At 39.7% G+C, this 23,646-nt stretch overlaps 1 protein-coding gene across 2 annotated transcripts; it reads right to left on the bottom strand.

Annotated features, from left to right (window-relative positions):
* Positions 1-1,103: 1,103 nt before the first annotated feature.
* Positions 1,104-21,981, bottom strand: LOC121940629 (integrin alpha-6-like). 2 transcript variants are annotated; one of them, XM_088085376.1, is made up of 26 exons: positions 21,713-21,981; positions 12,943-13,070; positions 12,724-12,803; positions 11,794-12,055; positions 11,145-11,276; positions 10,818-11,031; positions 10,530-10,723; positions 9,639-9,736; positions 9,250-9,377; positions 9,078-9,167; positions 8,928-8,989; positions 8,007-8,170; positions 7,788-7,928; positions 7,575-7,690; positions 7,319-7,475; positions 7,119-7,202; positions 6,948-7,027; positions 6,677-6,754; positions 6,488-6,590; positions 5,152-5,322; positions 4,884-4,985; positions 4,653-4,763; positions 3,698-3,793; positions 3,333-3,461; positions 3,083-3,162; positions 1,885-2,024 (listed from the first exon to the last, which is right to left on the bottom strand). In XM_088085376.1, exons 1-25 carry the CDS (start codon positions 21,886-21,888, stop codon positions 3,094-3,096), a joined length of 3,165 nt encoding a protein of 1,054 aa, XP_087941502.1. In that variant the 5' UTR covers positions 21,889-21,981; the 3' UTR covers positions 1,885-2,024; positions 3,083-3,093. The 2 variants fall into 2 exon arrangements, with proteins under 2 accessions (XP_087941501.1, XP_087941502.1); XM_088085375.1 differs by lacking the exon at positions 3,083-3,162 and having other exon boundaries at positions 1,104-2,024.
* Between the last annotated feature and the right edge of the window lie 1,665 nt (positions 21,982-23,646).

Below are 23,646 nucleotides of genomic sequence, written 5' to 3'. Positions count from 1 at the left end.
AGCTCGCTTTAACCTGGTCACTGGAGCTCACCTGAGCAGTTCAGAGCCTCACCATACATGTAAAAAACCGTTGACCGTTGGCAGATATGCTAGTTAGCTCGGAAGGCTAATGTAAACCGCTACTGTTGCTGGTTAATGAGCTACACACCGCACACACTCCCGGCTTTTCACCGGTCTACAGAATAAGTAAACTGTAGTTTCTACAGCGCCATTACGTGAAAACAAAATTATCACCGAATTCAATACGTTTCTGATCCGTTTTCTTGCTGTTTTTTCGCCCAGCTCGTTTTTTTCGCTCTTTGATCCCTCTGCTCCACCAGACACGCGCTACTCTCCAGTTCCCGCCCATCAGCCAATCACATTACAGGAAAAGTGGAGCGACTCATAAACAACCTATTAAAAACAATTTTTAAAAAATCATGTTAGGTTGTACTGTTTAGTTAGAAAGGCGTCTAGAAAACACTAGTTTGTGACGCGAAGCTTTTGTAGTAAGTGTTTGTTTGTTTGTTTGTTTATTTGTTTATTTTTATCGGTTTTAATAAACATGTCTCTTTGTTTTAGAGAGGAAGAGACCCTGGGCTCCCGGTGCGAACTTCATGGATGTCTAGATCTAAAATTATAAGAGGTTAAAGAGGAGCATACAGTGGCATGTGTTAAAGAGATAACCACAATGTCAGAGAAACACCATTTTTTGAACATGAAACTGTTATATTAAGTGTGTTTGGTGGTGTAAATCACCAGTTCAGTTGTTTTTGGAGAGTAAGGGACCTCTATGAATAATTTGGCTCCCAGTAAAAACCTCTTTAAACAATGAACATTAAAGTAATTTTAGCTGGGAGAATCTTTAGCTGGTTGCAATATGCCTCACTGTTATGTCACTAAATCCCCCTAAACTTACCCAGTGTTTCCGTAAGGGTGTGACAACAACCTTAAATTATCCTCAAAATGATTTTAATTTCTAACAATGTTCTGATTGAAGCACTAAGCTATTTGCTGTAAATGTTTTTTAATATATTAATAATTAACATCTTAAACTTCTCCTTGTTGCCTAAAATATACTCATTTGACCTTGAATAATAATCGTCAAAATCAAAACACATGGATATGACAGTTAAAAACTTTATTTAAAAAAAACAAACTGCTTGTTCACATATTTTACCGCAAGTGAATAAAGGTGAATTCTGCAGACGCTTCGTAGTGGATTTGTTTAAAAAAAACAACAGAGTTCGACAACTGTGGAAAAGTTGCAGCTCTTCCAAAACAAACAACCTGAGGCACCTTGAGTACAAAAATGCTGATAGATTAACAATTAAGAGGGATGTACAGTAGAAATGATAAACAACTGGGCTTTTAATTTGAGGCAAATGAATATGGTTTAGTCAATAACAAAAAATTCAAAGTCACATATGTATGCATTGCATGACTCTTTGGCCTGTAGGGCACGTAACAAAGTATTTCTCACAAAGAATAAATACAAAACAATTCTGCAAACCTCAAAAAATGTACAAAAACTCTTAAAACACTCCCACCCTCCCTCCCCCCAGTCAACACTGTGAATGCAGTAAATGTACAAAACAAGCTCTGACAGACAGTAGTTGTGAAGGACGTCTCCCACACTGCAACTCTGCTTCCAGTGAATCAAACAGACTTTATCCGAGATCAATTCAGACCCTGAAGCAGAAAGTTTGATCAAGAATGTAGTCCCATAAATGCTTTTCATTTCTCCTTTGTTTGATAATGGTTTCTTTGTTTCTTGGTATTTACAGTCCAGGTATTACAAAAGCAGGGAATAATCAGTCGAATTGGGAGTTCATCAATAAGTGACAGGAAATCTGTGTGGAGTCGGATCTTATTGGCTGTTAAGAATAGTGTTCTTTGTCGTGCCAGGTTGTCATCCACGGCTTCTTTTCCAAGTTTTCCCAGTTACCATTTTTGGGGTTGATTGCTCTCTCCTCCCGTTTGATCCGCACAGCGTTGTAACTAGGAACCTTGTCTTCATATTTGGCACGTTTGAAAAAGCCACACTGCAGAGAAGAGAGAGAGAAATTCAGTGCTTTTGGGGGAAAGCTTCTTTAAGGGCATTCAGAGAAAGCAAAGATAGTTGATGAGATATTTAATGTCATCAGCCTGATTAACAGGCAAGAGCCAAAGTGCAGTGAATGCATTACAGGCATAGTTCAGATCTTTTGAAGCGAGGTTGTATGAGGTACTTATCCGTAGTCAGTGTATTATATACAGCAGGTGGCATTTGGCATGATGTCAGTTTGGAGAGGCAGACAGGAGTATTGCCATGTAAGCAAAGCTATGTACTGCTGTGGACGAGGGCAGCAGTAAAACATATTTTAACCACCTAAAAAAAGTCAATATCAGTTCAAATGTACACTATATTTAGAGTATTTTCACTGCTTTACATTGCAATCAGATAGTAATTTCCAATGGGGACATGAAGCTGTTATATCATTCTAAATGTAGCATACACTTAATGGATATTGATTTTATTTTCAGATGATCAAAATACATTTTGCTGCCGCCCCTCCTCAGCAGTACATTGATGAGCCTCCATGGCGGTAATCAAGGCTGCTTCTTCAAACTGGGGACACGACGACAGCCATTCACTATATGTAATATACTGACTATGAAAAAGTAACTCATAAACCCCACATCAGAAAATCTAAATTATCATCTTAAGAGGAGAAGACCAGTCAAATATACTTTACTTAAATAAAGGAAATGTGTTTGCCCCCGTTTTTGCACTTAGAGGAAGAAACCTTTAGACCAAGGTACCGTATGTGAGACAGGAACAAAAGAATTAACAGAGTTAGACAGAAATTCAAAGAGGTGCAGATCAGCCCCCATGGTGCAGTTCTTCAGTCATTGATTATCAGCCATCACCCATGCAGGTAAACCATATTGATTCACACATAATCATGTGTGAAAATCTATCAGGCATAAACTCTTGGCAGCATTTGTTCATGCCACAGTGTGAGCGTTGCTGTCTGCCTCATACCAGGAAGCACAAATTTCAGCAAAAAGGAGCAAGAGACAAAGTTTCACTCATTCATGGCAGGCCGGGTAATATTACCCTCTCTCTTTTTATGCATTTGCTGTCAGTCTCTCTTTTTCTGACGGGTGCTCTTTATTCTTTTTCCCAAAGAGTCCACACTGAGGAGAGGAAGATTGTTAGAAAATGTGTGCAACTGTGGTCATAAATACCTACAGTTGCTCTGTAAATGTTGCTTTATAGTCTGTTAGGTTTTCAAAAACATTCATTAAAATGCTGTGTGTTTTTGATAGCAGGGTCAGGGTGTCCTCCCCTCGTCCTTCAGTCCTACCTTCCACAGGAGGAAAGCCAACAGGGCCAACAACATTAGCCCAAACAAGATGGACAGCACGATGATCCACCATGGCACTCCTCCTCCGTACTTGTCCGTGTGCCTCTCTGGGAACACTGTCAGTCTTAACTGGAGAACACGATACAGCAGCAGATAATCATTTTTGGATCTGAGTATAAACAACACTTTTATTGTATTTTTAGCATACACATGTCTAGGTTTTTAATGTTCATACAAGCCTACACTGACATCAACATTCAAGGCCTATTGTAGAGAACTACAAAAACTGCAATAAATGATCAAGTCCACCTCTCTGGTCCGGCACTGTCACATATCATAAATACGTTTTCCTCTTGTGTTTTTACCTGTGACTCGGCATGCACCACTGTGTTCTTTGCAGTGCTATCGACATGCAGAGAGGCCGTCACTATCACCTCCACACGATGGAGCTTGGAATAATCCTGTTTGAAGAAAAAGAAGAAGGTCAAGTTTAAATAGAGTTGGGAGTAATTAAAGAATACACAGTTATGTACATTATGAATTTGCTGCAGTAAAACTTTTAATTTTAATAAAAAGGTTGGGGTGGTTAGAGGTTAGAGGTGAAGTATGTAAGATTTGTGGGGATTTAGTGGTATATAGCAGTGAGGATTAAAGATTGCAACCACATGAACCTTTCTGTCATAATTCCTGAAGTGATCATTGTTTGGGAGGTTTTTACCTGGAGCTGAGTTATCCACAGAGGTCTCTTTCTCTCCAGAACAAATGACTAGGTGATTAAAACTGGTAAAAACGCTGAATAAAGCAGTTTTATGTTACAAATCTGTGTTTTCCAGACACTGCTCATTGCAGATGGGCTTCTAACTATGGTGGACAACTATGGATCGTCTTTATATATATATATATATATATATATATATATATATATATATATATATATATATATATATGTGTATATATATATATATATATATATATATATGAGTGTGTGTGTGTGTGTGTGTGTGTCCCCTCTCGAAATTCAGAGGTTTTTGCGGGTCCATGAACACAGTGCATGCGGAGCTCTCCATGACTTCATTTTTATCTCAGTAGCAGGTTGTTACTTGGAGGGGGGTTAAATGATCTGTCGACCCAATCAGAACAGATCAGATCAGATCGATGCATGACAGGGGGAGCTGCTGTGAGTGAATGCATACTTTTAGACCCAGTAGAATGAACTGTTAAGTTTCAGTTTCACATTGTCTCACGTGCTTCTGCTCCATCTGTGCCTAGAGTGTTGAGTTGAGTAAAAACAATACATTTCTCTGCAGTCTGTACTGTTACCTCTATGAAGGTGCTGTTCCAGAGGCGAGAGTTGACAGTGATGACTGCGTTACTGTCCAGGCCTTGGAGGGGGCAGCTTACTGTCACACATCTTGCCCCATTGCCACACGACTGTTGACAAAGAAAGCAGCGCAAAGTTATCACTGGATTCCCCTTACAATGGCTGCAACTTCAGAAAAAATATAGTAATATGAAACAAAAGATTATAACATGGAAGTGCGGCGTTGTTACCAGAGTTTTAGATTTCTTCTTGTCAAGTAGTCGTGAAATCAAGCCCTCATCAGTTTCTTGGGTGTTTCCTGCTGCTCTTCTTGTCCTCTTGTTACTTGGTTCCTTAAAACAGAGAAGAAAAAGCACATTTAACTATTAAATTTACCTTTACTTTTTCATTTGTTTGAAAAATATAAATCTATAAATGTAAAACTGTGTATTTCTTTCAACAAATACTGCTGATAAAAACAGAAAGTGAGAAAGTATACATGGTGATGTCTTCACTGACCTTGTTCAGGGGATTGATCTCTGCTTTAGGAGAGCACTCCATCTGTTCCACTCCAGTGATGCTGATTGTCATCAGGTAGAGCAGCCATTTCCCCTGCTCGGTTTCTTTTGGCCAGTTGATGTTAAGGGTGGCGGTGCCATACTCTGTCAAGCGTTTTCCCAAATTGATTATCTGTAAATCAAAACAGAATCAGTGTCCTTCTTCAGACGATACCATATGATTTGACTAAATAAAGCACATGTTCTATACTTGCCAACCCTCCCAATTTTCTTGGGAAACCTCTCCCAATGTCCCCTGGGGCAACAATTCTTCTATGTTTCTCCTGTGACAGTTATGACCATTTTTCGAGTTGTACCTACGTACATATGTAAGTCCATCCCATTCACGTGAACACGAGATCTCAAAAAATGTCTTCAGGGAACTTCCTCAAGTTTGGCACAAACGTCCACTTGTACTTAGTAATGAACTGCTGAGAATTTGGTGGTCAAAGGTAAAGGTCACTGTGACCTTGTGTTGGACCCCATCTTATGAAAGCACAATCTCAAGAACACCTTGAGGGAGTTTCCTAAAATCTGGCACAAATGTTCACTTGGAATCATGAATGTACTGATCAGGATTTGATGGTCAAAGGTCAGAGTCTCCGTGACCTCACAAAACATGTTTTTGGCTATTCATGACAAAATTTCACACAATTGTCTAATAGGATATAATAATGAAGTGAAAGAAGATGTTCCCCTCAGGCCCTTCTCGAGATATTGTGTTCATGAGAATGAGACGGATGCAATGTCATAGTGACCTTGACCTTTGACATCCAAAATCTAATAAGTGCGTCCTTGAGTCAGGGTGAATGTAAGTGCTACATCTGAAGAAATAACCTAAAGGTGTTCTTGAGATATCACTGTCAGTTAAATGAAACACATACAAGGTCACAGTGACCTTGAACTTCGACCACCAAATTCCAGTTCAGTTCACTGTTGAATCAAAGTGGACGATATTGCTTCAAAGCGTTCTTGAGATATCGGATTCACAAGAATGGGACAGACGGACGACCCAGTAACACAATACCTCCTACCACAGCTATTGTGGGCACAGAGGCATAAAAACGCTGCTGCAGTGTACTTACTATCTTGTCTTGGGTCCTCCCTCAACATTTATGGGGGACCCAAAAACACCCCACTTTTGTTTCAAAACCCTCCCTATTTTTGAGGTCTTAAGGTCGGCATATAACATGTACATGCAGTATATCGAATTAATACACATTTCAATGAAATATAGGGATACTTGAGAGGAAGTAGCCACTAAATGACTCCTGATCTTGCAGCCTTCCTGTACTCACTCTGAACTGGTGTGTGATGGCACTGCCAATGTCATTTTCAGTCTTCATGGCTGTCTCGCCTCTGACCTGTCCTGAAAAGTAGACCTGAGATGGCTGGGTAAGTCTGCAAAGACAGAAGGTTGCGATTAGTAACAAATCTGTGCAGACTTGTGTGTTTGCATTGAGATCCTCTTCGTGTGCATTTCTTACCCTGATACAGACAGCTGCAATACGATGTTCACCTTTGCCTTCGCTTTAACAGGGGCTATTTTCCCCTGGCTGCTTGTCCTGTCAGATCAGAATTCACACACAGGCCAAGTCAGAAAATCTTAATGTACTACAAATGTTAAAGGGACAGTTCATCCCAAAATCAAAACACATATTTTCCTTGGGTGCTTAAAGCACCAATGGATACATTTGATCGGAGTTGCTGAGTGTTGAAGATATCAGCTCGTAGAGATGTTAACTTTGATATACTTACGTTTCTAGCTGAAGATCAATCTCCACTTCTTTAGTGTCAGTAGAGATGCCTGATGTGCTCAGAATAATGTAGAAGGTTGTCTATGTATAAACACAGAGACATTATGTGAGTAATAACAGTGCCACCTGTGTAGAAGAGGTAAACAGTGTCCCAAAGGTTTTTTCCTCTCACCTCTGAGTCACGTTTGAACGGGTTTCCAAGCTCACAATCAGCCCAGGAACCGTTTCTATTGGCCACACAGGTTACCTGCTTCTCCTGAAATCAATAACATGTTACAATCAGAACTACAAATGTGTGTGTGTGTGTGTGTGTGTGTGTGTGTGTGTGTGTGTGTGTGAAAGAGAGGGACTGACAGAGAAAGAAAGACTCACATTAAGTGGAACGCGGTAAGCAGAGTAGGTTAGGGAGCGTGGGAATGAGGCAACCAAAGAGGCCTCATGCGCATCATCTCCGTTCATATTTGTCACTTTGACCTCCAAAGCGATGTCCTTCTGGTTGCTGAGCTCGATCACCGGCACGTTGTCCTGCCTTTTAACAGACAAAAGTTGTTACTCATGAAAGTATGTCATATAAACATGATATCATTGTGATAAAGGTGTGTGTGTGTGTGTGTTTGTTTTCTCTCACAGAGCTAATGGGGTAAACGTGTCTTCGTCAGTTGTTCTGTAGCCATAGCGATATTTCACCTGCAAGTTGCTCTGACAAACATTGTCGCTGCCACACCCCTCCTTCAGGAAATTCAACTACAAGCACAGTCACGCACATAAAAGATGACATAGAGTCAGTGGAAACAACAAATCTACTGAATGTCTGTACAATGTATTTTTCAATCATGCGCACCATTGAACGAGTTGGCGATGACTCTTTGGCGTCCAAGACAGGTTGCAGTTGAGTGGAGCTCTGCCTGCGTTTACGCTTTGCATCCTTGATGTCCACCGACACATCAATGGGGATGCCATGCAGCTTGTCTCTGATATTTTCCTGTAGAATGACGCAACATTACATACAGTGCCACCCCAAATCCTCTTTGGTCAAGAAATTTCTAGACAGAGTCACTACCTGTATGATAAGTCCACGTTTAATGCACTCTTCTTTTCCTTTGCTGTTCATGGTGACGGTCCCTTTAGACTCATAGGTATGTTCGGAGGGCTCGGAGAAGGCCGCCCGAGGGATAAGACCGTTCTTTCTGTGGTCAGCATCCGCCTCAATGGAGTAGTCCACCGCTAGATAAGAAGCAGACATGGATGTGAGACAGAGGAGGATAAAATGACAGATGAAAATGTATCATTATAATTAAGTATTGTTTCTTGCTGTCTAATCTGTGATAATAAGAAGCAGAAACACTACAAAGACATCATGTTGCTTTAATGCAGTTCGTAACTTCAAAAAAAATAACTTGTCATATTTGGTGAAACTTGGCAAGAGAGCATTTATGTATATGGCTCCTCCAGATTGAAATAACTTGCCAGAAAATACACAGCCCATAATATCATTTCACATGTCAAAAAATGTCTTTTCTTCTTATTTTAAGTTTAATTGTGCATTTTTCAGATGACCTATGCTTTACCCACAACACTGTTCTGCTGCTCCACTGTTTTCAATTAGGTCACAAACCCTTTCATTTTACAGATAATCAGTACACTAAACTTTGTTTTTGAAAACATTTCAGGCTAGAAATTGGAAATGCAGTAACAGAATCTTGACTCGTACTAGTTTGACAGTTTGGAGCGCTTCACAAGCATTAATTAACACAATGAGTCAGAGACTCCTCTGCTCTGATTGGTTATTTTCGTTCACGTGAGGTGGATTCTTGCAATTGTCATTGGACACCACAGGGAGAAAGAATGTGGTTTTTGATCACAGATCATCTGTTTCATATACTACTGTGTGGATATAGTAACAGTTTTATCAAATAAATCAAGAACAGAATTTTAAGTTAAAAACTGCAGCTTTAATAAAGGGAAAGATGGCTCTCCTTACTCAGTTTGGGAGCGTAGCTCTGGGGGCTGGCAGTGTAGGTGAAGCATGCCTCCACCTCCAAGCTTGGGGCACAATGAAATTTAACCACAATCAGACACTGTACTGTTATAATGCTGAACAGGTTTTCCTACAGAAAATAGGTACACTTACCAGAAATTGTTGCCACAGTTCTTCTTGGTGAGGTCGATTTCCTTCGGTGTGAACTTGATTACCTTCTTGATATTAACAACAGGACGTGCTCTAAGGACAACGAAACTCAAGTGAGTGACTCTAGAACCTTGACCAGACACATGCAGTGTAAAAAGTCTTCCAGGTCACTCACCTGAAGACAAAAACAGAGTCAGAGAGGGATCCGACAGCCAGGTCAGGGTAGGAGTTCTTATCCAGGTCCATGTTGCCTGCCAAAGAGTAGCCAAACTGCTTCACTCCAAAAGACTTGCCTGACAGAACCTGAACAAAGACAGACACATGTTTTGATTACAGCTGCACATTATGTATTCGTCCACAATCATCTCATCTAAAAACAACTATTGTAACTTTAATGTTAGCTACAAACTAACAAAAAATGCTATACAAATCACATTCAATAATATACCCACATTTTAGCTATTTTTTTAAGACAGCTTTTAGCATGATGGTCCAGCCTACCTAAAGTGGAAACAGACAACTTTTCAAAAAATAAATTAGTCATTGCCCCAGTTTGTTACATACCTGTGCAGCATTTTTAGAGCTGAGACCCGTAGGAGCTCCGTGATAGATGTAAACATTCCCTGCACCTTTGTCCGCATGAGGAGCTCCCACTGCAAAATCTGACATCAAAAACAACAACAGTGATTTATAGTGTGGCTAAACAGGTACACATCATATTTTGTCAACTAAAGGCTGAGTCTCAAATAATGGCCAACACCAGGAAATTAATGCCAACCCACCATACAAACCAAGAGAAAAAACAAGAGTGGATGAACTCCCGCTGCCTGGTGTAAAATGTGCCAGCTAACTAAGAATAATGTACATTTCCATTACTTTAATTTAATATAGTCAGGACACATTGACCTTGTCCTTTGAAGACCAAACTCTAATAAGTTCATCACTGAGCCCAAATGTTTTTTTTGTGCCAAATTTGAAGAAATTCCTGAGAGGAATTGAGATATTGCCTTCAAAACAATGTGACGGATGGACGGACAACCCGAAAAACGAATGCCTCTGCGTTGGCGAAAGCTGTGGCTGAAAGCATTATGTTTTGGGGTTGTCCATTCCTCATAGTAAAAGCACTGTTGTCTACTGAGTAGCTGCATGACTTTTAATAAAATAAGCGAGTGTTGAGTTGCTATTAACATAATGCAGTTACAAACCTTTAACAGTGCAAACGAGAGGAGGAAAAAAGGAAGTTTCATTCCAAAATATGAGCAAATATACTCATTGAACAGCGAGTTAGACAGTGAATTAGAAATATCAGTCTCTGTAGATATGCTACCCTCTGTAGTTTAGGTAAATCAAGGCCCCGTCAACAATTTGATAATTTATTAGGATATTTAATTCAACAAGGGGTATCAAGAACGACGACCTAACAGTAGTATACATATGGATGCGCAAAAACGTTACCATAGAAACCATCCTGATTAATGTCTCCCAGGTTTTCCACGGCCAGGCCGAACATGGAGTCCTGAGGTCCGTCTATCCTGGTGGGCGTGACTTTATTCCACTTCCCGCCTTTGTTGACATACACATAGACGGCTCCTCCTATTTCCTTGTCCTTCTCAAAGTACTGAGGTGCTCCAACCACGATGTCCTGCCAACTGACAAACAATTCCTCGTTCATGAGTATGCAGTAAGAGCGGCAGCAATTTTCAAAAAAGTTACAGATTCTTTGCATCATCATGTGTCACTCACCCATCCCTATTGAGATCCACCACAGCTAGATCATAGCCAAAAGACGAGGCGAGCCCTTCCCCTTCCAGGGTGTACTCTTCAACCAAGATGCTGCTTGTGTCTCCGCCTTTCTTCAGCAGCACCACTGCTCCGCTGTGGTTTGCTCTGGGAGCTCCCGCCACAATCATCAGCTGGCCCTTCTTGGTCAGACTCTTTCCCGAGTCCAGAGAGAAGCCTTGCAGACAGAGACAAAAGAGTGTAAGGTACTCTTATATGTTACGATGGAACGACTGAAGTGATGGTGTAAGACTGGTGATGAATAGATGAAGAGAGCGAGTCACATTTTACCCAGGTAGCTGTTGGGAGGAGCGGGCACCAGGTCAGGGTTCTTATCGTTCTCATCTCCTACCTCAAAAGGACCATCGTCATAGATACCCATCTCCAGGAAGGTTTCGTTCTTTTGTTCTAAGCGTACCACACCTGAGGAGAGGAGAGGCAAATATGAGAATTAATGCAATAAAAGACGATGAAAATAATATAAGATGACATTACATCAGTGGGGATAAAACAAAGATCAGATGATAAAAACAGATAAATAGATATAGATAGAATAGATAGATGAACAAGTAAATACATTAAAATATGAAAAAAAATGGTATGAACAGGACATAAGGAGGATAGGGATCAGATAATGGAGTAATGAACAAGAAGAGAGATAAAAAAAAGAATAAATAAATAAATAAAGGTGACATCACATAAAAGCCTGTAAAATTAAGTTTTAAGAAGTGATATAAAAGATTTCACAGATTCTTCTAATGAAAAGTATATAAATCATAAAAGGTAAAATGATAATGTGAAGTTAAGTTCTTTTAACAGTAAATGTTTTTCATGGCTTACTGACTAACTAACTAGCTAACACTCACACACTCACACACACACACACACACACACACACACACACACACACACACACACACACACACAGAGTTTAGACTACCTTTCCAGTTGTACGCTCCAGGAGCCCCAAAGATGAGGTAGTGGAAGTCCTTGTCGAATGTGGCAGAGATGCCCTGCTGGCAGGAGCCAAACATCTCGTGGCCTCTGGCCCGGCTCTTGCAGAAATGCCAGCTATCTCCCTCCTCACCTGATAAGGGATCGATTGTCAAGGACTGACTCAGCACGTAGCAGCGGCCGATAATGTCACGGGACTCGATGGCTGTATTCACATTGGACCGTCGCTGGTAGCGATGGGCACAGGTCTGCCGGGGAAACAGAAACACAGACTGCATTTGTACACTCAAGCCAGGATACTTCTTATGTAGTTGTTTTTATTGAGAGAAACCCTTATGACAGAAAATTACATATTGTACGCTGCAATTATTAATCGATTATCTAAATAAAAGGTTCCTACAACTTTAGTCAAGTTAGATTTAAGACTTTTTAAAGTCCAGTCGGAATGGAATTTAAGACCAATTTTAGAACAACCAAAAGTGACATCAATTGCTTAGAGACAATTTAACCTTAATTTTTATTTGAACATAAAACATGACTTTTTTGGTGACGTTCATATGAGTGGAATTTGGCAGATTATATATATTTATAATAATAATAAAACATTTTACCAGCTATTTTTAAATTTTACAATGCAACGTCATAGAAAAACCATAAAATCCCATTTCCCACATCTGCACATCTTACGACTTTTAAAATATTTATTCAATACATTTTAATACCAATTGTGGCCTTATTTTAAGATAAATGAATTCTGACCTTTTAAGACTTTTTGAGGAGCCGCAGGAATCCTAAAATAGTTGCTGCTGATTAACTAATCATTTAATCAAATTATTGTTTCAGCTCATCAACTGACTGAAATGTCAAAGTGAAATCATTACATTTTAATGTCAGGTACAAAGACACACAGTCTTACCACAATTTTGCCTCCTGGCCCCTGACTGTTGACTGTCACTCCCATCCACTGGTTCTCTTTGCTTTCTGTTTTTGGATCCTCTACACAGAGACAGGGGACAGAAATAAACACAATGAGAATATTATGACTCAAATATTCATGGTGGTGGTGGCGATGGGCGTGAGAGTAAATAACCTAAAACATATCAGAAAAATTCACAAGTGTCAGCAGATATCGCACCGTTGTTATCAAAGTCAACTCTGGCGCAAACACTAGAGGTGGACATCATGTCACAGTTGTACAGTCCTCCTGTCACTTTGGATTTTTGGTGACTCATGGCTCCTGCTCTCGGGGCACCAACCAGCAGCCTGCAACACACACACAAATGAATCAGTTAAACCAGGCCAAGGACCTCTTAGCTGAAAGCGATGCAGAGCAGGGTCCCCTTACTGCATACAGTATATCAGTTACACTTGATATAATACTCTGAATAGATTCAGATCTTGGGCTGGCCTGTAGCTGCAAGTCAGCAGCATTTGTAGCAAAGCCAGGTGTTAGCCTCACTCTCTGTACTTTTCTAGTGGTTTCTGAGGTGGACAGTGCGAACTTTAAGAATTAATAAAATGTGAACAGGTGAGTTATATAAAACTCCACTCCTGTAAAGTTGTAAAGAACGTTGTAATTAGCTAAAGAGACCTACGAAGTTCTTCTGTTCCAGGCTGTAAACATGTTTATTCCTCCTGGATTTACTCTGTTTTGCAGCCAGCCTTAAACAGCACTTCCTCATTGACTTCATTTCTCAGCTTCGGAGGCGGCCGATTGGTTGAACCATATGCAGCTCAATCAAAAGCACACTGTGAAAGCTTTCTGGTATTTCTTTCACTTGCAGATTATATTATCACACATTCCAGTCTACTGTGTCACACAGCAGCCATATTCACACACAAACACGCACATCCGCCACCAAACTGATGTTCCATGTCCTCACGGAGTCAAAGCCCCCTTTCAAACGCCTGCTGTGGTTGATTGAACCAGTCTTTCTATCTTTCTTCACACACACACACACACACACAAACAAGGGCTGCCATTGTGGATCCAAGACAAGGGCATACCCAAGTCTCTACTGTGGGCATCCAGTTCCCTGATTTCCTTCAGAGTAAATCAAACAAAGACATCATCATTACAACTGATGTTTTTTGAATGTTTGCACTGTCAATACATCCATCTCTCTCTGTCAGCATGTCCAGAAGCTCTGTCTGGCTCGCTTTGTCTCTCTGATGACCTCCAGAGTTAATGTTGGACAGCACATGGACTTCACCAGATGAGATTAAGCAATGCCATTTTTAACTGGAACACAAAGCATCCTCAGATAGGCACAATGTCTGGGAGGGCATCAACAGAGATAAAGTCAGAGTGAAGAGCTGAGGGCTAATGTGATCAGCATGTTTGCAGCGCAGACCTCGCTCGTCATCACTAACTACATGTGTGAAGAAACTTTTTTTAGACGTCATAAATCATCATAAAAATTGACTTGAGTGGGCGTGCTGGGGATTAGCAGAGGACAATAAATCTATTTATATGACAAACAGAAAAATATGGCTTGTTAAAACTGTAATGCTGCTGTAATAAGATGGATAAAAACTGGTTTGACAGGAAATATTGGGAAAGTATAAAAAAAATCTTTTTTTTTTTTTTTAAAGGTCATATATTATGGCTTTTTGCCTTTATTCAGACAGGAGAGCTGAAGCGTGAAATGGGGAGAGAGAGAGGGGGAAGACATGCAGTAAAGGGCTGAGGCCAGAATCGAACCTACGGCTGCTGCAGCGAGGACGTAGCCTCTTTCATGGGGCACCCGCTCTACCCACTGAGCTTCTGGGCGTCCCTTTGAAAACTGGATCAATATCAGTCTTCTTGTGCTGCGTTCCTATGGTTCTCATAAGTATTTATTTGACATCTGAACAAATTGGTTTGACAATTTTTAAAAAAAATGGAAAAAGGCAATGAGCAATTTGTCAAAAAATGTCCCGCAAACTGCTATAAAATGAGCAAAAGGTGACAAGAAAAATAACCTAAGCATGAAGAGCGAGAGCTTAAATTACTAGAAAATTAACAAACAAACAAAAACAAAAGCCCAGAAAATGAACCTTTTAACTAATTTCTGTGGTCCTTTCTTATAAAGTCGCTCAGTGCCTTTTTCTTTTGTTCTTCAAAGAAATCAGGCCAATTTGCTCGGGTTTCAAAGGGTTAAATAAAATACATCTCAACAAATCATCACAGTGGAAACAAACTCACACTGTTTATCCATTTTGAACCACTGCATTGGTTTGGCTTTGTTTCAAAAACCAGAGCACTCAGTTTGTGTTGTAATTATCCCTCCCAGTAAGTGTCCAATCCTGGAGGGAAGGACACTTGACACAGAAGTCAACTCTCCACCTACGTGTGCGCTCTGAACCAAACAGAAAAACATATTTGTCAGGGCATGTTCCTGTCTATCAAAGATGAGTCTGATTCAAATGAGTCATCATTTCAACGTTAAGTCACAAACAGTGAGTCCCAGGTGGGAACATCTCCAATCTCCGCTCCTCAAAGACTCGGGAGGTTAGAACCCAAACAACATCATATCAAGATTGAGGATGCACAATGATATTGGCAGGTGTGTCAGCAGATAAGAGCTAGAAAATGAAATGTCTGCATCGGCCTGAAAGAAAAATTTCTGCCAATCTTAAGTATATATATTAAATTATGCAACCTTTAATGCTTGAAAAAAATATGGTTTTGCTCTCGTTGGGGCTATTTTCACATATGAAGTAGGATAAAATTTATCGTTTTGACCTTTTCAATTAGGCATCTAAAACTAAATTTGAAGACATTTGAAAAAAGTGAAAAATGTATATTTCCCTCAAACACCCTTCATTTGTTTAAATACAAAAACCCAACTCTGTATATTTTTGTTATTCATTTATTTTGAATGCCGAACACCTCATGTTCTATTTTTGTTTATTGTTGTATGTTTTTGTAGTTTTTGCTTTTTGAGTATAAAAAAAAAACCCTGGAAAAACTCTGTAAACATACTTAATTGAAGACAATTGTATGATTGTTGCTAAGTAGTGAAATGCAATCCACAAAATGTCAAAAACAAATTCAGAAATTATTGTTTTGTTTGAAAATGGTACATAAAAATGAATATTGCATGGTTTACATGTAACCTAAGCTTAAGTACTTTTCTTTTTTCTGCTCAGTGAATGTACACGTATCAAAAAGCATCGCGGTTCCTGTCTGCCTCTGCCAGCAGGCCATCACAATAACGACTCAAGGATCATATTGAAAATACATTAAAAAGAATTCTTCATCCACATGTGGCAATGACATGGCCTCACAGACCACCGCTGTCTGCAGTGCTGCCTCCTTTAAAGGTACATTATTACAACCTCCTTCACTGTGACCTCATTTGATGCTGTCTGAAACCTATAACTCTGCCATCAAGTGATTGTATTTGCTAAAATAAGGGACACATGGAAGTATGAGGGCAGTGACCTTTACAACATTTAAAAGACGTAACTGTTTTCATACATAAAGGGGGTATAAATAAGCCTTAAGAGAAGACATAACACGTCATTTAACAGTTCATTCCAAAACAGGTGACTTGAGGTTCTCTGCAATTAGGAGGAAAAAATGTTCATACATTGACATCTTCAGTCAGCCAAAATATGTTGGAAAATATTGGCATCACAGATATTGGAAAAAAAATCCAATTATTATGCATCCCAAATCAGTGTTGGGAAGGTTATTTTTGAAATGTAATAGGTTACAGATTACAAGTTACCCTGTTAAAATGCAAAAAGAAGGCATTCTTGAACAGCTAAACAAAATGAATATGAAATTCTATATTTGAGCTTTTTGCCAAAAATAATACAGTCGAATAGATTCCTTTGTAATCACCAACATTTTATCAGTAATTGTAATTTCAGTACATATTGTTTTACTGTCAGTTTGAATTGCATTTCTTTTCTTAATTTAATGACATGTAACTAGTTAAACCCCAACACTACTTTATCAAGATTATGATGCTGATTATTTAATTAATTTAGACAGCTTTCAAAAAAATGTGCTTGCATATTGTTACAGATTATGACTGTTTTCATTTGATAGTGAAGTGCTGACTTATTGAGTTGGAGATCGGTGCTGTGATAAGTTTGACCTGCTGCCTCACGGACAGCAACCCAACTGTTTATCTTATCGTTCACCACAAGCAAAGGAAGCCCCACACACAAGCTTAGCCTGCAGGAAGGACAAAGACAAACAGTGTGTGTGTGTGTGTGTGTGTGTGTGTGTGTGTGTGTGTGTGTGTGTGTGTGTGTTTGGTGTGCAATGACTCGTGAAACAGACACACATACTGTCTTAGGCACTTGGAAACACAGGCAGAGTGACCATTAGAGAGATATCCCACTGAGAGAGGTGTGCGGTTGTTTTTTTCATCACAGGAGCAAACTGGCTGACAGCACAGCCCATTGCTTAGCAACAGCTAACAGCAGCCGATCAACTAGATCTCCAAATGGGCTGCAGATCCAGAAGGTCATGCCATGTGTTTCACAACATCTCTCTCCGTCCATCTGCCAGGATCGAGTCTGAATAACGACTAATATTTGGTACCCAGATGTAAAACTGATTTATCTTCCTCTCAGCATTCCTTCAGACATCACCTCTTTCTTTTCCACCGCTCTTTTCATTCTCTGCCTTTGATGTTGAAAATCCTCGACTAACCTGAGGGGAAGAGTGTGTGTGGGGGACTAAATCCCAGTCTCATAACAGTGTACCCCCAGAAATTGTTCATAGGGACGATCAGACGGGGCCACTGGGGTAGCACGCCAAACCCAAAAGCTATGACTGAATTTTGGGAGTTCCTTGGTGCTGTTAGAGTATATAGCTTGGTTCAAAACTACGTCAATATGGAGAGTGAAGGAATTACATACTGATATACCTGGGATTCTTATTTTACAGTTATTATTACTAATTACCTGAGGTGCAAAGACAGATAACAGTTAACATTTTGAGCTCCACAACAATCCTGTTTAATGTCTGTATGCACGCGTGTTAGGTGATTCATTGTTGTTCAGATAGGCTGGTTGTCCTTTCCTTCAAAAATAAAAATATACAGTTTTAATTTAAAGGTGTACATTGATTGAACAAGTTACTGGAAAGTCCTCTGTGGATCCAAGTGTTTAGGGGAGACTGATTAAGCTCAAAACTCATTTTCATTCAGATAATTTGTTGCGAATGTTGGAAGGAGCCCTTTGAAACTGGTTGTTGTTTATCCTAACATTACTTTGGAGCGTTATTTAGCCCCGAAAAAAAAAGAAGAAACATTGGACAGTGAAGACAATACAGCCCCCACAAAATAGCATTTTAATTCTTGCATATGGTCTATCCTCGCTTCATGAGTAGAAGACAGTCTGCTAGCCTCTTGGCTAATATATGCAATGTAAAATACCATAGGCTTATGCTAAGAATGTTAGCATATATTTGGGGAAAACGGGTCTGGTATGAGACAATTGCCACTGCTAGGGGGGCAGCAATTGTGTCATGGCCCTTGGGGGGTGTCACTGACTTATACACTGACAAATAGCACTCACAACCAAAACTGACTGAAATACTACAGTCTTTTTATCTCATCCGTGACTATTTCTGCAATCTAGCCACAGCATGACGTTGACATTACAATTTAACACGCTGAGATTTCTTTCTTTTCTCTTTCTCATAGCATGTCCCTATACACTTTACTCTTTGAGCTGCATCTGCATTTCTCCAGCTAGTTTATTTCACATAAACACAAACACATGCATTCACTATTTCCCACACATTTCTCCCATTCAATCCAAACTCTTAAACTTCCCAAACATCTCACTCACTCCTCTACTCGTTCATGCATTTTCTCTTTCCTTCTTGATTTTATAACACAGACAGTTCAATCTGGCAATTATGACCAACCGAGGAATGCAACACACACACACACACACACGCACACATGTATATAAGCAAATCAAACAGCTCCTGGCCTCTCCTGCAGGTACATGTAGCACACATGTAAAGACACTGGAATATATAACACTGAATAGAAGTTGGCATGCATGGCTGGTAAAGGATTGTGACTCACTGAGCACAACCAGCTGTGAGAAAACCCTCATGGAGGGGGGACATAACCTCAAATACTCCAGCACTAACATCAGCACACATGTTGTTGAAGTATAAGATACTTTAAATCACCATCAGCACATTAAATCTATCTATGCTTCTACCTCAGGTTAGGAATACACCAAGCAGGCCACAGAGCTCTCTGACACTATTTAAAGTGACTGACAACGAGACAACGCCTCAGTGCTCAGCCACAGCATGCATCAGCATCATTAAAACACACACACACACACACACACACACACACACACACACACACACACACACACACACACACACACAGGCAGCACATGTGCATACATACAAATGCACGGTTAACACACAGTAAGAGCACATTCCACCTCTGTATGAGCACCGTCACTTGCAAAACAAACTTGGCGTCCGGCTCCTACATGCACACACACAGTCAAACTTTTGTTATAATGTAACACAGACAGGCTGCTGAATATTCAAATACATTAATGTCAATATTGCTGCACAATACAGACTATTTGAAGAAATGCAGCAGAGAGCAGCTGAGGCTGCACTAGCCAAGCAAGAGAATACCTCCAGAGAAGTGTGTGCAATGCATCCTGGTACATGCAGGCACTGCCTGCACGGCTCTGCAAGCAGGAGATCTTTTAGCTTCCTCAGTCAATATAAACATCCAAATTAAATTTTTAAATTTTTAATAACAATATTTTTTTCAAGTATTGATTAATCTTCCTGTTACTTTCTCAATAAATCAGTTTTGGTCAATAAAATGTCAGACAACAGTGAAAAAGCCACAATTGCTTAAATAGCTTGTTTTGTTTGAAAAACAGAAAACTCAGATATATTCAGTTTACTGTCATAGACGATAAGAAAATCTAGCTAGAACCAGCAAATGTTGGCATTTCTGGTTCGCATAATCTTTCAGTAGTCCACGTCTTCCTTATCTACACTGGTTTCTGTTGTTTTCCTGTTCACAGTTGTGTACTTCTGTATTTAACTTGACCTGAAGCAGGGGGACTCTGTGGTGGCTTTGTGCTGATCACCATGCGTCTTTCATTTAGACGGCCTAAAACTAGGACACAAACTGCCACTGGGTGTGTGTTCATGTGCAGCAATGGTAGCAGTGAGTAAATAAGTTTAAGAGGTGTTTAACCTCTGTGGAGAAGGTTAACGCTGAGCCTAATTAGGTCGTAACATTAGAAATCCAGTGGGTATACACACTGAGGTGACCTTTAGGCAATTATCAAGCTAATACAAACCACTGCCTGGAGCACAGTTTCAAAACAGAAAAGGCTGTGATCATAGAAATAAATACTTTTCAGTTATCATCACCAGGATTTGATTTTGATTCCCATTAGAGGCAAACATTAAGCTGTTGCTTGCGCTGTAAAATACTCTAAAAAAAAGGCATTTTGTGCTCTATTAGGGACAGAGGTGGAATTTGCTGGAGTATTGTACTAAATGTTTGTGATTACTAAGGTGTTACATAGGAAAATATCTTTTCAGATGAGGGTACCCACAGCAACAAGAAACATCTTTAGGAGATCCTTTATTCTGTCCTCTTACAAACAAATTACTTATTATATATGTGTGACTGCTGTATGATCTCTATTTAAAATATGCATTTAGTTTTAGGACTATCCCCCCAAGTTTTTGTGTATGGATGTCTGTTGACAATCAATACAATCAATATCAACCACTACCATTATTTAAAAACCAAGCCACGTCATTGATTCATTTAATGCATTTCACTTTGTAAATACAAACTTTTTGTCATTTGTACATTTTCACCAACTTGGTATTACTGCTCAGTTTTGAAATTTTGATCAATTATGCATTTTTTGTTTTTATTCTTTTCATTTTATGAATGATTATAGTTATCTAATAGGGTATATATCTCCACAGGCCATTTCAGACCATCTTGTTCCGTCTGTTCTATACATGTGCATGTGCAAATAAACTAAACTAACAATAACTATTCTTTTCTATGATGATGATGATGATGATGATGATTATTAATACTTCCTCCACTATTGATTATGGAGCAGCTAAACAATCTGAAATCCCTTGATCACTAACGAGGCAGATATGTACATCTATTCGTGTATTACACCCAGATTGAAGAATTTGAAACTGCTCTCGGGTCACTTAATATTCAGGCCATTCAAATCAGTGACAGTTAGCCTTTACACACAGTGACATTAATCCCTCTGAATCAATGCCCATAAAAATGCCAACAGTGATTCAATGAGATGTTTTCAACCTAAACGCTAAAGCTCAGTCTCACCTGGAGCAACTTCAAGAAAAAGCCAGCTAAAAAACAGCCAGAGAGAAAGAGCGAGACATGTGGGCGCGCGCCGTAGCGTGCACGTGTGCAAAAAAAAAAAAAACCTGTTGTGGAGGTGCAGTAAAAACTCACAAATAAGTAACCTGGAGGGAAGGACTTAAACATTAACAAGAGTAAGGAAGTTAAACTTACAGCAGGTGTATAACAGCACAGCACATTTAGCCAAGAAGCTGTATGAAATGATTTGCTGTGATTTGGTGGAAAACATTTCGCCTCAAGCTTTCAGTCTACCTGCGACATACCTGACCTCAATCATGACGTAGCATTTGGTACATTTCCAGCTAACTTGAATGGTGTCTGTACTAGTTTACAGAGGATTTTTCACCTCCTGCAGCAGCTCTAACGCTCCAAAATAAACATACAGTCGTTCACATCGCCGTGACATTTAATTGCATGGTTACAAAAGTTATTTTAATGGGTGTTTCCGAGGCTAGGACGACGCACAAATAGCATTAACTCCTCCTTCAAGCAAAAAAAAAAAAAAAAAAGTGTGACTCTTACATTATCTTGTCCACCGGATCAAGCTGCCGGTGCATGGCGAGAGAGAAGCCGAATAAACTGCCCGGATCTCCGTTTTTCTGCAGGACATTGTCGGGGTCCAGGTTGAACGCCGACAGTCGCCCACATCCCAAGACAAAAACGACCGTCCACAGTCCACAGGTGGTCCAGCCCTCCATAAGATACAATCAAAACTCTACTTGAACTGTGAAAGGGTCAGTCCTCGCTGAAGGAGGTGCAGAGTGCGACAGGCTGACTGCTGGAGGGGCTGAATGTTGTGCACTTTACTTGCAGCTGCCCCTCCCACTAAGCCCCTCCTGGCACACACTCTTACTGTACAAGACCACACCTCAGATTGGTTGGGAATCTAAACTATTGTGTCAAATATAATGCAGTTAAAAATAGAAGTGCCTTGTTTATTTGTTGTTAGTTTTCAGCAGATGAACGCTGCAATTTAACCTGATGCCTGAGGCTTTTTCATTTGCAGCAATAAAATGGTGCTTCAGGCCACACTGACTTGGGTGTAGATTTCACAAGGAACAAAGTGGACATGTCCCCCTCAATACTGATAACATTTGCACTTGTCCATTCTAACAGAACTTGGCAAAAAACAGCCTCTTCTTGGAATAATTTACAGAAGGACCTGAAACCGTCTGAGTTGATAACTATTGCTGAATTTAAGTCACTTTTTAAGGATAGAGAAAACAACATTATTGGTCAATGTGATTGCTATTCAGATAATCACTGATTTTTTAAAAAAGACATTTGTACATGTTTATGTCTTTCACTGTTTTTTGTGTTGGATTTTGCTTATTTGCTTATTTTGTGACAGTTGTATTTGTCTGCTTGTATTAATTGTTGTAACGATGTTTTATCCCGCCCTCTTGGCCAGGTTGCTCTTCAAACTTTCACCTGGTTAAGACTAAATCCTGCATTTTATATAAATATATACATATATATATATATATATATGCCTAACCAGGGACAGGGGTTGAAAATTAGCCTTGGCTAGAAACCTGTATGCATAGCATCTACTATTTCTTAAGAAGCAATGTTTCATGCATTTGTCCCTGTCAAATAAACACATAAGTAAGTTATATATATATATATATATAGTGTTAGGATTTAGGGGAATATATTGGCAGATAAGGAACACAACTGAAAAAGTATGTTTTCTTCAGTGTATTACACCTTTTTAAGGAGAACCATTGTGTTTCCATAACCTTAGAATGAGCCGTTCATATCTACAGAGGCATGGCCCAAACACTGGCTCTAGATAGGGCCATTCACATTTTTGCATCAGCCACCATAGTTAACAGCCCCTTTTATAGTATAAAACTGTAATAAAAACGTAAGTTTAACTGCCTTGGAAACAGGTGTAAACAAAACATATGCAAAGTCCCAGAAGAGGGAAAATATTGGCGCCATACCCTCTGACATTATAGTGCAATCTGCACACTTGCTCCTCGCTCTCACAGTAAATTATGTTTACTGACATCCTTGCAGTTAACAAGCAGAAGCAGCAGCAATAAGCTGGGAGAGAGAGGAGGGAGAATCGTGCTGGCACAGTCAGTACAGTCATCCTGACAGAAATACATTCCCCACTGGTTTCTGATTATCAGTCCAGACAACAATAGCAATGCAAGACCTAGAGTAGGAGAGACACATGGAAACAAAGGCTGAGATAAAGACATGCTTGTGGACCAAAGGAATAGAAATATGCAGAAGTGTTTGTATAATACAGTAGCTGGCTTCTACAGACAACAACACAGAAATCCAAAACATGACCTTTACTCAACCAGAAAAAAACTTCTTGAGATTAAAAATCTTGTGTCCTGGCCAAGACTGGCAGCACCAGATATGCAATATAAGCAATATGAAACACACAAAAAACACAAAATGAAGTTACTGCAAGGAAGGACTAAAAGTATGTTAAT

This window comes from Plectropomus leopardus, chromosome 12 (assembly GCF_026936395.1).
Source record: "Plectropomus leopardus strain MGB_pleo_1.0 chromosome 12, ASM2693639v1, whole genome shotgun sequence".
Lineage (NCBI taxonomy): Eukaryota > Metazoa > Chordata > Actinopteri > Perciformes > Serranidae > Plectropomus > Plectropomus leopardus.
This window is presented reverse-complemented; position numbering and strand designations above follow the sequence as displayed.

Bases quoted from the DNA above. Each gene is read 5' to 3' on its own strand.
- LOC121940629 (XM_088085375.1), bottom strand. From the start codon at position 21,888: ATGGAGGGCTGGACCACCTGTGGACTGTGGACGGTCGTTTTTGTCTTG. The intron at 9,378-9,638 runs GTATGTAACAAA...GTCTTTGTTCAG, and splicing joins GCTCTAAAAATGCTGCACAG to GTTCTGTCAGGCAAGTCTTT. The intron at 2,025-3,332 runs GTAGGACTGAAG...TCTTCTCTGCAG, and splicing joins TGGCTTTCCTCCTGTGGAAG to TGTGGCTTTTTCAAACGTGC.